Source organism: Pipistrellus hanaki (assembly GCF_964339955.1).
Source record: "Pipistrellus hanaki genome assembly, chromosome: 1".
NCBI classification, from domain to species: Eukaryota; Metazoa; Chordata; class Mammalia; order Chiroptera; family Vespertilionidae; genus Pipistrellus; species Pipistrellus hanaki.
The window spans coordinates 209,296,315-209,311,771 of record NC_140503.1 but is presented as its reverse complement, the minus strand read 5'-3'; the positions used below and the strand labels follow the sequence as shown (position 1 = coordinate 209,311,771).

The 15,457-nt window shown below is 54.6% G+C and overlaps 2 protein-coding genes across 4 annotated transcripts in view; one reads left to right on the top strand and one right to left on the bottom strand.

Moving 5' to 3' along the window:
* LRPAP1 (LDL receptor related protein associated protein 1) overlaps positions 1-15,457 on the bottom strand; it is a 229,491-nt gene that overhangs the window by 10,437 nt on the left and 203,597 nt on the right. The gene's annotated exons all lie outside the window — the stretch shown is intronic.
* Positions 11,325-15,457, top strand: part of HTT (huntingtin) — an 89,456-nt gene continuing 85,323 nt past the window's right edge. For all 3 annotated transcript variants that reach the window (XM_084903631.1, XM_084903630.1, XM_084903629.1), the window contains exon 1: positions 11,325-11,694. In XM_084903631.1, the coding sequence (XP_084759757.1) occupies positions 11,492-11,694 (203 nt within the window). In that variant the 5' untranslated portion in view covers positions 11,325-11,491. The remainder of the gene's footprint in view (positions 11,695-15,457) is intronic.

Below are 15,457 nucleotides of genomic sequence, written 5' to 3'. Positions count from 1 at the left end.
CGGTACAGCTCCCCTCCCCGGGTACAGCTCCCCTCCCCGGTACAGGTCCCCTCCCGGTACAGGTCCCCTCCCCGGTACAGCTCCCCACCCCCACCCCCGTACAGCTCCCCTCCCCCCCGTACAGCTCCCCTCCCCGGGTACAGCTCCCCCCTCCCCCCCCCGTACAGCTCCCCTCCCCCCCGTACAGCTCCCCTCCCCGGTACAGCTCCCCTCCCCGGGTACAGCTCCCCCCTCCCCCCCCCGTACAGCTCCCCCCCCCCCCCCCCGTACAGCTCCCCTCCCCGGTACAGCTCCCCCCCCCCCCCCCCCGTACAGCTCCCCCCCCCACCCCCGGTACAGCTCCCCTCCCGGTACAGCTCCCCTCCCGGTACAGGTCCCCTCCCCGGTACAGCTCCCCTCCCCGTACAGCTCCCCTCCCAGTACAGGTCCCCTCCCCGGTACAGCTCCCCTCCCTGTACAGCTCCCCTCCCGAGGACAGGCACTGTCCAAGCGCACCCGGGAGGAATCCAGTTTAGTGGGAGGTGTGTGTGTCATGACATAAAGTAACGTGTCACTTTCTTGCTCCCGGCCATCCTGGCAGCTGCTCTTGGTTGGGGGCTGTCCACACCTGAGGCAGGAAGATGGTGGAGCCGATCCCCTCTAGCTCCCTCCTGCCATGGAAAGTGGGGAGTCCGTGCTGGGTACACACAGACTCTGCAAGCGATGACACAAGGCGAAGCGAAGCTGGTCATCCTGGCCAGAGCACGAGGCCACGCGGCCAAGCCTGGTGCCCATCACCACAGTGGCAACGTGACTGAACTGCGCGCTGTGGGCAGAGCATCCTTGCGTGGGCCCTGGCTAGCCACGACCCAGGTGAATCTGTAGGGCTAGAAGCATGCCAGGGCAGCCAGAACCAGTTTGGCTCAGTGGATAGAGCGTCAGCCTGTGGACTGAAGGGTCCCAGGTTCGATTCTGGTCAAGGGCATTTACTTTGGTTGCGGGCACATCCCCAGTGGGGGGTGTGCAAGAGGCAGCTGATCCATGTTTCTCTCTCATTGATATTTCTAACTCTCTATCCCTCTCTCTTCCTCTCTGTAAAAACTCAATAAAATATATATATATAAAGAAGTATGCCAGGGAAGACTGTGGAAAATAAACCATGCAAAATTTTTCTTTAATAAAACTGGCCAGTTTTATATAACTAGTCCTGACTCACCAATTAAAGGGGAAGATTTCAGATTGGGTCATGAGGCAAAACCCAGTTGAGCTGTCTGAGACACACTGTAAAAGTGAGAGAAAGTTCAGGTGTAACCACTGCAAACACATCTCAGGAAAATACTAGTGTCCGTAACGAAGCCCCCATGTCGGAATGTCTGACAAGGCAGAAGGCGCAGTCCTCAGATGAGACAAAATAGAAGTAACTGCTCACCAAGCACAGCCGTGGCGTTCCCTAGCAGAGCGGGGAAGGTGAAGCCACCTCCGAGTCTGGAGAGAGCGGACCTGGAGCATGGTGAGGGGCATCCTGTGGGTGGGTGTGTGTAGATACATGCTTTTAGAGAGACATACACATACTACATATTGATAGGACATGTAGATAATAGAGAATGTATCTTCTCTTCAAATGCCCACAGAACATGCATCAAAAGTGACTTATGTCACAAAGGAAATCCTAATAAAAAATTTGAAAAGAAATATAGTCAAGAATATCTGATTACAAATGTGGTAAATCTATAGCCTCTGCTATAATCCAAAAGTACAGAACTTCTAGAAATGACCACCATTCCTCTAGGTCTGGCTGAATGGGACGCAACTACAAGAGTGCTCAGAGAACATTTATAGCTTCTAATCAGACCGACCAAAGTGAGCACGTGGAAAGACAGGACTGAGCCTAACTCAAAGGATAGGAAAAGACATCAAGAAAAACAGAGAAGAAATTAATGGACAAAAGCAAAAGTCAATGGCTACTGAACAGAAATAAGTTCTTAAAAAATCAAAAAATAAAAGTAAAGGCGAAAACACGAATGCACATGCTGGGCCTTTGCTGAGGGATTTTCTGGTTTCTGTAGCGGGAACTTCAGGGGCGTCTCAATCAGAGTATCCACCAGCTTTTCAGGTGTCCCACTGCTGGTGCATCAAAGTGAGTGTCTAGTGGGGCTGGCACGCTGGTCAGGTTCACCTCCACCTTGGATTTGTCTGGCTCTAATGGGGCGGAGGGTTGTTGTTGTTTGTTATTCCCGGGCTTCATGGCTCTTGGTCTGGCTGGCACTAATGGCACTAATTTGGCCTGTTGTTGCTCTCCCTGACCAGGGTGATCTAAGCTGCCCGCTCTCTGTACTTACAGGGCGACGGGAAGGGCATAGGGATTCCTGGGCCGATCATGCCACAATGGCAGGTTTCCGGCGTGGGGGATGGGTTTGCTGGCCAGGAGAACACTTACAGCTTCTCAGTGTACCCGCAAAGGCTGCACCTCGAAACAAAGGCTCGTCCCTTCGTCTCCCCGGAGAACTGCTTGCTGGACTTGCAGACAAGCGGTCCTCTCTCCTCACACCCCTGCCGCGCAGTGAACTACAGAGCAAAGAGAGAGAGACGCATGAAAGCAGCTGGAGGGGGGAACCAAACCAAACCATTACACCCAAAGGAGCAATGACTGACTTCTCAACAAGAACGGGGGGTGGAATGCAGTTCAGGTCTTTCATTTGCTGACAGGAAGTGTCTGCCAACATTGAATTCCATACCAGCCACAAGTCCATTAAGAATGATGGAAAAGAATGGCATTTTCAGAGAGAATCCAAGATGGCTGCTCGGGTAGGCAACTAGCCGCAGCCGCACACAACAATTTTAATAAAATACAACTAAAATATAAAATGGACATTACCCAGAACTACAGGAAAGTCGACTGACTGGAAATCCTACAACAAGAAGCAAGGAGAAAACCAGAAGGAAGCACGGAGGAGCTGTAAAAGCCTAAGGTACGGAGACACGCGGCGCACGCGAAGAGGACGGAGCCGGAGAGGAGGGAGGCCGAGTGCCTGGCGGGCGTTCCCTAGCGGAAAGGAGATAAAACTCCGACTGTGCTGGGCCCCTGACTGCTCTGAACCCCCGTTATGGGCCAGACCCCGGGGACTCAGGCTCAGCCATAGGGAGCTGGGCTGTAAGTCGGAACCCCGGGGTAGCGGAGAAAGGAGGTCCCGGAGGCGCACACACTGCCCCCAGAGAAGGGACGGTCGGCTGTGCCGCGGGATTGCCCTGACGGGAAGGAGACTGGGGCTCCAGACTGCTGTGAACGCCACCTCCAACTCCACTTCCAACTGAACTGAACCCCAATACCGGGCTCATTGTGGGAGAGCATAGACTGTTTGGCAGCAGGCGAAAATCGAGGGCACCTTTCTCTCAAAGGCGCTGGCAGCGAGCACTGAAGGACCCGCATAGGGCGAGGCTGACGGAAGCCAAAGCTGCAGGCTCCACCCTGAAACCCCGTCCCATCTGTAACTGCGAAATGCGACAACAAAATAGATCACAAACGAAAGAAATGGAGGACAAAAAGCGTCTGGATATAGAGTTCAAATCTACGCTTATAAGGTTTTTCAAGAATTTCCTAGAAAAGATGGATAAGGCCTATGAGGATATGAAAAGAGATCAACTAGAATTAATAAGGAGTCAACAAGAAATGATAAGGGATCAACAAGAAATAAAGAATACATTGTCTGAAATAAAAAATATTCTACAGAGTCCTAAAAACAGAAGGGAAGATCGCAAGAATCAAGTCAAAGATTTGGAACATAAAGAGCCAGAAGACACTCCTCCACAGAAGCTAGAAGGCAAGAGAATCCAGAAAATTGAAGATAATGTAAGAAACCTCTGGGACAACTTCAAGCGAACCAACATCAGAATTATGGGGGTTCCAGAAGATGAGAGAGAGCAAGATATCGAAAACATACTGAAAGAAATAGTGACAGAAAACTTCCCCCACCTGGTGAAAGAATTTGACTTACAAGTCCAGGAAGCGCACAGAACTCCAAACAAAAGGAATCCAAAGAGGACCACACCGAGACACATCATTATTAAAATTCCAAGAGCAAAAGATAAAGAGAGAATACTAAAAGAAGCAAGAGCAAAGAAGGTAGTAACTTATAAAGGAGCACCTATACGATTGTCAGCTGACTTCTCAACAGAAACCATGCAGGCCAGAAGGGAATGGCAAGAAATATTCAAGGTGATGAATAGCAAGAACCTACAGCCAAAAATAAGCTACCCAGCAAAGCTATCACTCGGAATCGAAGGCCAGATAAAGAGCTTCACTAATAAAAAAAAGCTAAAGGAGTTCATCACCACCAAACCAGAATTATATGAATTGCTGAAGGGGTTCTTTCAGAAGAGAAAGTAAACAAAGATAAAAATTATGAACAACAAATACGTAATTATCAACAAGTGAATCTAAAAACCAAGGAAATTAAAAAAATCTGATGAACAATATTAACTGTTGAATATAATAGAATCAGAGGTATGGAAGGGGAGTGAACTGACGATTCTTGGGGAAAAGGGGAGAGGGGGGCGTGGGAAGAGACTGAACATAAACTGTGCACCTATGGATGAGGACAATGGGGAGAGGGGAAAGGGCAGAGGGTGGGGTGGGAACCTGGTGGAGGAGAGCAATGGTGGGGGAGGGGGGAGGGGAAGGAACATTTGTAATAATATGAAAAATAAAAACTTATTAAAAAATAAAATAAAATAAAAAAAAAAGCACCAGCAAAAAAAAAAAAAAAAAAAAAAAAAAAAAAGAATGGCATTTTCAGATAAACAGACGGAAAGACTTCAGCAACAAGAGATCCATGGAAGAGAAATTCTAACGGGCGTTTTCCAGGCAGAAGAACATGGTCCGGATGGAAGATCATGGGACAGGAAGGAGGGAAGAGGAATGGAAATGGCACATGGGGATGGGGGTGGAGGGGAGAGGGCAGTGGAATAAATGCTGACTGCTCAGAACAGCAGTGGCCGTTTCCATGCCCTACGCTGTGTGTGTGTGTGTGTGTGTGTGTGTGTGTGTGTGTCCAGTCATTGTGCCTCTTGGCTTCGCTTCATGCTTCCTTCTTCCTCTGGCCCAGGCCTCGCCCCCACAGATTCCATCTGGTCTTGCATTCAGGGCAGATGACAGGGCCCTGTGTGAGGGGTGATGCCAGGCTGCTTTATACATCCTGGCACCTGCCTTTCCTCCTGGGCAGGATCCATCACAGGTGTGTTGCTAGGCATTTATTCTTAGCTCCTCACCAAAACCTATTCTTTTATGTTTTTTCCTGAATAGCACACATTCCTTGCTGAGACTTGAACACTGCAAAAAAGCATACGGATTAAGATATAAATCACTGTGCTGTGCTGTGCGCCCTCTGCCCTCTAATTGCCCTGCCCACCGAGAGTCACTGTGACTAACCTGGTGACCAGGTCTCTCTTCTATGTATGTGTATGTTGTTGTTGTTGTTTTTTTTGTGTTTTTTTTTTTAATATATTTTATTGATTTTATACAGAGAGGAAGGGAGAGAGATAGAGAGTTAGAAACGTCGACGAGAGAGAGTCATCGATCAGCTGCCTCTTGCACACCCCCTACCGGGGATATGCCCGCAACCAAGGTACATGCCCTTGACCGGAATCGAACCCGGGACCCTTCAGTCCCCAAGCCGACGCTCTATCCATTGAGCCAAACCGGTCCCGGCTGTTGTTGTTTTTTTTTAATTTAAAAATGTTTTTATTGAATTTTAGAGAGAGAAGAAGGGAGAGAAACATCGATGTGACAGAGAAACACTGATTGGCTGCCTCCTGCATGCCCCCTACTAGGGATTGAGCCCACAACCCAGGCTTTCGCCCCGACTTTCTGGTGCATGGGATGATGCTCAACCGACTGAGCCACACTGGCCAGGGAGTGTGCGCTTCCCTTTGTTTACAAAGAGAGGTAGGAGTATGTGCACCAGTGCAATTGTGAATGCTCTGTCGACCCTTTTCCGTGCCTTTTGTGCTTTCTAAAAATGACTGGTTTTCCGTCCTATGGCTCTATCCTGACTCAGCCCATCCCGTCCAGCTTCCGTGTTATTCCCTTGCTTTGTCTCAGGTGCTGCTGAAGGTAGTGATGGTCCTCACACATCCACAATTACCTTCCTGGATAAATTTGCTGGTCAGGGCCTGTGCCATTGTGAAGATTTTGGAGACATGCCAGATTGCCCACCCAGCTGTGTTAATCTTTGTTGCGTTTGGACTATACCCGTGGTCGGCAAACATGTGGCTCTTGGGCCCCTTGAGTGTGGCTCTTCCACAAAATGCCATGGCCTGGGCAAGTCTATTTTGAAGAAGTGGCATTAAAAGAAGTTTAAGTTTAAAAAATGTGGCTCTCAAAAGAAATTTCAATCCTTGTACTGTTGACATTTGGCGCTGTCGACTAATGAGTTTGCCAACCACTGGAGTATACCAAGCTTTTCTCTGAACTTAAAAAACCTGTCTTGGGAGAATCCAAGATGGCTGCTCGGGTAGGCACCTAGTCGCAGCCGCACGCAACAATTTCAATAAAATACAACTAAAATATAAAATGGACATTACCCAGAACTACAGGAAAGTCAACTGACTGGAAATTCTACAACGAGAAGCAAGGAGAAAACCAGAAGGAAGCGCGGAGGAGCTGTAAAAGCCCAAGGTACGGAGACACGCGGCGCGCGCGTGGAGAGGACGGAGCCGGAGAGGAGGGAGGCCGAGTGCCTGGCCGGCGTTCCCAAGCGGGAAGGAGATAAACACTCGGACTGTGCTGGGCCCCCAACTGCTCTGAACCCCCATTCTAGGCCAGACCCCGGGGACCCAGGCTCATCCAGAGGGAGCTGGGCTGTAAGGCGGTACTCGGGGAAGCAGCGAAAGGAGGTCCCAGAGGCGCGCACACAGCGCGCAGAGAAGGGCCGGCCGGCTGTGCCCCGGGACTGCCCTGGCGGGAAGGAGACAGGCTCCAGACTGCTCTGAACGCCACCTCCAACTCCACTTCCAACTGAACTGAACCCCAGTTTCGGGCCCACTGCGGGAGAGCTTACACTGTTTGGTAGCAGGCGAAAATCGAGGGCACCTTTCTCTCAGAGGCGCTTGCAACAAGTACTGAAGGACCCTGAGTCTCAGGAGTCGCATAGGGCGGGGCTGAGGGAAGCCAAGGCTGTAGGCTCCACCCTGAAACTCCGCCCCCATCAGGAAAGCTGCCTGCGAAAATGCCTAAACCAAATAGATCACAAACGAAAGAAATGGAGGACAAAAAGCGACTGGATATAGAGTTCAAAACCACACTTATAGGGTTTTTCAAGAGACTCCTAGAAAAGGCCGATAAAATAAATGAGACCTATGAGGATATGAAAAGGGATCAACAAGAAATGCTAAGGGATCAACAAGAAATAAAGAATACATTGTCTGAAATAAAAAATATTCTACAGAGTCCTAAAAACAGAATAGAAGATCGCAAGAATCAAGTCAAAGATTTGGAACATAAAGAGCCAGAAGACACTCCTCTGCAGAAGCTAGAAGGCAAGAGAATCCAGAAAATTGAAGATAATGTAAGAAACCTCTGGGACAACTTCAAACGATCCAACATCAGAATCATGGGGGTCCCAGAAGATGAGAGAGAGCAAGATATCGAAAACATACTGAAAGAAATAGTGACAGAAAACTTCCCCCACCTGGGGAAAGAATTGGACTTACAAGTCCAGGAAGCACACAGAACTCCAAATAAGAGGAATCCAAAGAGGACCACACCAAGACAAATCATAATTAAGATTCCAAGAGCAAAGGACAAAGAGAGAATATTAAAAGCAGCAAGAGCTAAGCAGGTGGTTACCTATAAAGGAGCACCTATACGATTGTCAGCTGATTTCTCAACAGAAACCATGCAGGCCAGACGGGAATGGCAAGAAATATTCAAGGTGATGAATAGCAAGAACCTACAGCCAAAAATACTCTACCCAGCAAAGCTATCACTCAGAATCGAAGGTCAGATAAAGAGCTTCACTAATAAAAAAAAGCTAAAGGAGTTCATCACCACCAAACCAGAATTATATGAATTGCTGAAGGGGGTTCTTTCAGAAGAGAAAGTAAATAAAGATAAAAATTATGAACAACAAATACGTAACTATCAACAAGTGAATCTAAAAACCAAGGAAATTAAAAAAAAAATCTGATGAACAATATTAACTGTTGAATATAATAGAATCAGAGGTATGGAAGGGGAGTGAACTGATGATTCTTGGGGAAAAGGGAAGAGGGGAATGTGGGAAGAGACTGAACATAAACTGTGCACCTATGGATGAGGACAATGGGGAGTGGGGAAAGGGCAGAGGGTGGGGTGGGAAGGGGGGGGGAAAGGAACACTTGTAATAATATGAACAATAAAAATTTATTTAAAAAAAATAAAAATAAAAATAAAAAACCTGTCTTCTTGACAGTCCCTTTCTGTAAGGCTTCCTTATAAGATTTCTTGTCAGGATTATAGTAATTTCTAGGCAGATAACTCTCTCTCCTCCACGGCTGAAGCAGTCACGATCTGTTGTGGTAATATTAGGTCTCAATGACCTATGTCTCCCTGAAATGATTAGAATTTAGTTCAGGAGCATATAAACAGAATAATCCAAAACAGCAGTGGATTAAACAAAATGGAGCTCTAGTTGGTTTGGCTCAGTGAATAGAGCGACAGCCTGTGGACTGATGGGTCCCAGGTTAGATTTCGATCAAGGGCATGTGCCCAGGTTGCGGGCTCGATCCCCAGTGTGGGGCATGCAGGTGGCAGCCGATCAATGTTTCTCTCTCATCATTAATGTTTCTATCTCTCCTCCCTTCCTCTCTGAAATCAATAAAAAAGAAATAAAACACACCAAAAAACAAAAAAACACAGAAACACAAAATAGAATTCTCTCTCCCAGATTCTCATGAGATGGGCAGGCCAGGCTGGCAGGGCATCACCCAGTCGCATGGGCCCTGGCTCCTTCCAGGCTGCTGTCCTTGTGACCCAAAGCAAGCGCCCAGGTGCCAACAGTACACGCCGTTTCAGGCAGCAGGAGCCTCGAACACGTGTCCATCCTGCTTCCATCTCGGCGCCAGGACTCCTTTAGTCACGTGGCTGCAGCCTGCGCAAAGCAAGGGTGGGCAGCGCTGTTTTAACCGGTGGACAGTGCCCAATAAAAACGGGTCCCTCAGAATCCATACGGAGTCCTCGGCTCTGGCGCTTCCGAAGGTGACTATTTGGAGGTGGGGACTTGGAAGAGGAAGAATGAGGCCATCTGGGTGGGTCCTGATCTGAGCTGCCTGGTGTCCTTATGAGCAGAGGGGGTGGGATTCAGACAGGAAGACCCTGTGAGGGCACAGGGAGGAGACGGCCCTCCTCACGCCTAGGAGAGGCCCGGGGGACGGCCTTGTCCAACCTTGGTCTTGGGCTGCCAGCCTCCAGGACGAGAAGACGGTTTCTGTTGTTGGGCCCCAGGCTGTGGTGCCTTGTAGAGCAGCCCCGGCCGCCAGCTCATGGCCTCTGCTGGGCGGGCAGCCCGTGCGACCCTCACTGAGGGCCAAAGTGTGTGGCTAGGAATGGACCAGCTTCTCCAGGTCCTCCACTCCTGCGCCCACAGCCTGTGGTCAGTACCGCACCTCCACCTGGAGGCTCCTGGGCCGGCGGGCTCCTGTGTGCGGGAGGGCTCCGTTCTGCCATGGGGCCTCTCCGGTGGGGCAGCTTGCTTCATGCACATGTGAGCCAGGAGGGTGCCGGACAGCAAGATGGGAGCCTCGAGCTCTTGTGGCCAGTCCCAGGAAAGCCCTCTTCCCTGTGCTGGTTAGAAGCCAGCCCCCAGGGGCAGCCCCACGCCAAGGAGGGGCGGAGGGGCGAGGCCTCTGTCAACAGCAGGGAAGGACCTCAAGGCTAGCACATGCGTCCTTCCCCTGCGGGGCACTGCCGTCCCCTATGGAAAGGTTTCCTGGGTTTCAGTTCACCCACCGGACCGGCGCGGGCCAGCTGAGCCCTGAGGAGGGTGAAGGCACGGCTCCTGCCCAGGACAGGCCCTGCCCGGAGCGGGCGCCGGAGTCTCCTCCTGTGCACACTGCCTCCCCAGCTCGGTTCTCCAGGAGGCCGGCGAACAGGTTCGGGCGGGTGCCCGCACTGGCTCCCCACCCGGTGCTGAGGCCCGGGAGCCAGGCCCCATTGGGCCGGCACCAGGCAGGAGTCCTCTTCCTCCGGGCGCTCGGGGTGGGCAGTCATTCCCGCGGAGCGCTGGGCAGCAGGCTTTCCGCCACCAGGGCCCACTCAGGCCCTTCCTCTCCGCTGCGGACTCCGGGCGCCGCCCGCGGGAAGGACCAACCCCTCCGGTCTCCGCACCTACCACACGGGCAGGGTGCACCCACCCGTGCTCCTGCAGGAAAAGCCCGACCCTCAGCCTCTCTGCGACCCCAGGCGTCTGTAGGGGGCTCGATCCGCGGGGCGCCCGACCTGCCCCGCCCCTCACCGCCTGGCCGCTCCCCTCACCGCCTGGCCGCGCCCCTCGCCGCCTGGCCGCGCCCCTCGCCGCCCGCCCCTCACCGCCTGGCCGCGCCCCTCACCGCCTGGCCGCGCCCCTCGCCGCCTGGCCGCGCCCCTCGCCGCCTGGCCGCGCCCCTCACCGCCTGGCCGCGCCCCTCACCGCCTGGCCGCGCCCCTCGCCGCCTGGCCACGCCCCTCACCGCCTGGCCACGCCCCCGCCCCGCCCCTCACCGCCTGGCCACGCCCCTCTCCCCCGCCCCTCACCGCCTGGCCGCGCCCTCGCCCCCCCCGCCCCTCACCGCAGGTCCCGCCTCATCACAGGTCCCGCCTCATCACAGGTCCCGCCTCACCGCCTGGCCGCGCCCCTCACCGTCTGGCCGCGCCCTCACCGCCTGGCCGCGCCCCTCACTGAGGTCCCGCCTCACCGTCCCGCCCCTCACCGCCTGGCCGCGCCCCTCACCGAGGTCCCGCCTCACCGTCCCGCCCCTCACCGCCTGGCCGCGCCCCTCACCGCCTGGCCGCGCCCCTCACCGAGGTCCCGCCTCACCGCTCGGCCGCGCCCCTCGCCACCTGCCCCACCCTCGCCACCAGGCCCCGCCGTCGCCACGCCCCTTACCGCCAGGCCCCGCCCTCAGCGCACGCCCAGTCCGCAGCGTTCGCGCTCCTCCCCACGCCCCGCCCCCGCCGCCAGGCCCCGCCTCTAGGGACGCTGCTACCTCAGTGGCTGCTCCAGCTCCTGAAGGCCAGCGGACGGGCGCGGCGCGGGCTGGCCATTGGCAGAGGCCACCGCCTCTAGCTGTCAATCCCGGCGGACGGCCTGGCCCCGCCCCGACGGCGGAGCGTCGTCGGACGCAGGGCCGCGGGGGCTGCCGGGACTGGTCCAAGATGGCCGGGCGCCTCGGTTCCGCTCCTGCCAGCGGCCGCGAACCCCATTCATTGCCGCGCTGCTGAGCGGCGCCGCCAGCCGGCCCGAGGGCTCCGGTCGCTGTCCCCGCGGGGCGGGAGGTCGCCATGGCGACCCTGGAGAAGCTGATGAAGGCCTTCGAGTCCCTCAAGTCCTTCCAGCAGCAACAGCAGCAGCAGCAGCCGCCGCCGCCTCCGCCGCCGCCACAGGCTCAGCCGCCCCCGCCGCAGCCGCAGCAGCAGCCGCCGCCCCCGCCACCCCCGCCGCCGCCGCCCGGCCCGGCCGTGGCTGAGGAGCCGCTGCACCGTCCGTGAGTGCGGGCCCCCGGCCGCTCCCCGCCTGTCCCTGTAGCCCGGGCCGCAGCGACGGGGCCTCCGCGGAGGGCACCTGCCCCTCCCGGCCCCACGCGCGGGTCTCCGTCCGTCCGCGGGCGGGCACAGCCTCACTCCGGACGGCGCCGCGGCGGGCCCGGCCTCAGCCCCCGCCGTCCCTTCGGTGCGAAGTTAGGGGAGGAACTTGCTGCTCCGCGTTTGCGAGAAACCGGGCGTGTTGTGAGCAGAAGTTGGCAGAGCCGAGGCCGCGTCCCGTGCGGCTCCCTCCGGGCCACTTCCCTGCCCTCCCCCCGGGAGCGGAGGAGCGCGGGGGGCGCGGGCGGGGGGCGGGGGTGAGATGACATCATGCCTGCGGCGGGAGGGTGCGGACGCGGCCCTAGAAACAGCCCTGGACGGAGGCTGCGCGCCCACCTTCCGCGGCATTCCGCCCGCCGGGCGTTTGAGCAGCAGCGAGAGAGCCCGCTGTCTGGGCTCAGGCTTGGTCTGCACGCCGTGGAAGGAGTTGCGGTTGTCCAGGAAGGGGTGACCTACTTCGATGGTTATTATTAACAAGTGAGAAATAATAACACCGGCGTGGTGTTAGGGAGCGCTGGCTGGGGATGAGCGCGCGGAGGGAGCGTTAGCTGCTGGGTGCGAGATGCCGTCTCACCGGTGATGTAGCCCAGCTGGCTGGACGCGGTTGTCTGCAGACCTCGGACGGCTCCCGGGCTTCACCGCCCACATCCCGGTCCCGCTTGGGTACTGGGGTCTCCCAGGCTTGTGCCTGCGAGAATTTTTGAAACAGAAAGAAAGAGGCCGTAAGAGCACCGTCTAGCAGACCCCTCGTGCTCCCGCCCCTTGCCCCCAGTCCTTGTGCGGAGAGGCTGGGGCGCCCGGAGCGGCCCGCCTCCACGCTGCGGCTGCCGGGTCCTGACCCGCGGTGTGCAAGGTGGGACAGCTCTCTGTCAGCCTCTTGAAGAAGCGCACTCTGCTCAGACTGGTTCTCTTTTGCCGTGTTTCCTTGTTCTTTATATTTCCGAAATGATCCTGGCTGTGTTCTGAGAGTTTAATGAGAAAATGTGGATTTGCAGAGTAACGTGGGCTTATCTGTTGGAATAAAATTTAGAAATAAATTGTTGTTTTAAGAGGTGGAAAACCTGTCTGGCTACTTAGAGAAAAGTTTAAAAACAACTTTATTCCTAATATAAATTATTACCACAAGTGATTTATAGCTACCACCCATTCCCGAGTGATGGCATTGCCTCTCCAGGAGGTACACGCCCGCTCACTCAGTGCCTGGCTCCTGTGTAAACAGGGCACCAGGGTTTTGGGTGGGAAGCATGATCTCCCTGCTGCCCCCGGTGGCTGGGCCAGACGTTGTCAGCCTTAAAATATCCCTGTGTTCTCGTGCTGATTTGACGGAGCCTGCTGAATTCGCTTATCTTCAAAACGTGGGTATAAAGTGATTTCCTTCTAAAGTTGACTTGACAAATTAGACTCTGTTTCACTCGTTTATTTTAAGGTGATGTGACTGACTCAAAAATGATAATCCATTGTGTTTGCATAGCAGTACATTCGTGTGATGCCAGTTCCAAAGGTAACAATTAAAAAGCTCGCTCCCACTCCTTTCTCCCAAGGGCCTGCCTGTTCCCAGAGGCAAGCACATCACCCTTCCTCCTGCGCTCCTCCAGATGTGACCTGAGCATATGAGAGGCCAGATTTTAAGTTACTTAAAAACAAAAGTATTTCAACATAGTAACCTTTAAAGGTTCTTAGCATGCTCTGAAACAAACTGCATTAGGCTTAACTACAGTCCTTTTAACTAAAATGCACAAACACCACATTATGTATTTTGCTGTTGAGAACGCAGGTATTCATAAATTTTGAGTAACAAACTCATTGATGACAAGTTGGGATCTTGGCATTTCTTGTTCCGATGCTTCAGGTGAAAAACCTGCTCCCCAAAGTGAGGGTTGGCAAAGCAGCTTAGAAAGTGCCGGTTCTGCTTTCGTGGCTGTTTTAATGTCACGTCTGGGTAAGGGGCACCTGAGGGCAATGCTCCCAGAGCCAGGCAGTGTGCGAGCTGGCGGGTCACAGGCACGCGTGGGCTTCGAGGGAGGGACCTGAGTGCCTGCTCTTGGCTGGCTCCCGCGTGGGATGAGGGTCCGAGTGGGACCCGCATGCAGGGCGTGTGGAGCTTGGGAGGCAGCTGACATTTGCTTTTGACACTTTCTCCTTCAGGCTCCCACCTGCTTTCCCCTGACTTTAATCGTCTCCTCACCAGAAACGCTTCCTGAGCTCTGCACTCCGGGAGCTTCCTGTTTCTGGGGCACAGGGAGTGGACCAGAGATGGCAGATCTGCAGGAGGAGGAGCGGCCGAGCAGGCCAGGGGACCAGGCCGTGTCGGGGTAGTGAGGTGTTGACATTTTAGGTCAGGTGTCCACGGAGGAGGTGGCTTTGAGTAAATAACTGAAGCGGTCCAGGAAGCAGCCGTGAGGGGTGGGGCGGACGGGCATTCTAGGCAGGGAAACAGGCCCAAGGAGGAATGGCACAGAGGTCAGCGTGGCCGATTGAATGATTGAATTAGTGAGGGAAGCGTCTTTAAAGTATTTTTAAAATTGATTTTAGAGAGGGAGCTCGAGAAACAATGGGGAGAATCATTGATTGGCATCCTCCTGCGGGCCCCACACTGGGGATCGAGCCTGCAACCCGGGCCTGTGCCCTGACCGGGAATCAAACCTGACCTGGTTCATAGGTGGACGCTCAGTCCCTGAGCCGCACCTGCTGAGCAGACAGGGGAACTCTGGGTGGGAAGGAGTGAGGCCAGAGAGGAGGAGGAGGCCCACCCCATTCAATCCCCCCCCCCCCCCCCCCCCGGAGTGGAAATAAAGGCACTGGTGTTTATTCTCGCGGATAGGAAGTCTTCGGAGCGTTTGGTCCGAGGCCTAGCTGGACTCTCCTTCCACTTCACAGTGAGCACTGGCTGACAACAGGTGAGGGCGCAGGCGGCCGGGCTGGTAGGGAGCCTGCAGCGTCTGGGAGAGGGGGGGTCTGCCAGGGCGTTCGCAGAGGCAACGTGACTGACTGAGAAGGGGCTGGTTTCCAGGCAGGGCCCTGGGACCTGTTCGCCTCTGTCTACTGAGCATCATTTAGCTTGGCTGTCGTTAGCTGTCATTAGGGTTATATTCAGTGCACACAGCAAAACCCTCCTGCAGTAGCTTACACAGGTAAGAGTGTATTGTCTTTTGAGGAAGATTAGAGACCCAGACTCTGTGAAGCCCTTGTCCTCATTCTTTCCCATTTCTTAGTTATTTGTCTGTTACCCAATTGTAACCGTTCTTTAATTAGTCTGTGTACTAGACTCTTGTCTGATACTAGAGGCCGGGTGCACAAGATTAGTGCACTGGGGCGGGGGGTGGGGGGGGGGGTGGCGTTGCTCAGCTCGGCCTGCTCTCCCCTTCCAGGACCAGGACGCCTCACCTGCCTGGTGGCTCAGGCCCCATCCCTCTCACAGTCCAGGGCTCTCACCATCTGGGACCACTCGCTCCGTACTGGCTGGCTGCCGCTTGGTTTGCCAGCTGTGAACCCAGCTTATGACTGACTGGCATTCCACTGATGGGAGGGCACTGACCACCGGGGCAGCTTCTGCATTGAGCATCTGCCCCCTGGTGGTCAGTGCACATCATAGCGACCAGCCCTTTTGCTGTTCTGTGGCGCTGCTGTTCAGTTGATTTGCATATTACACGTTTATTAGATAGGATA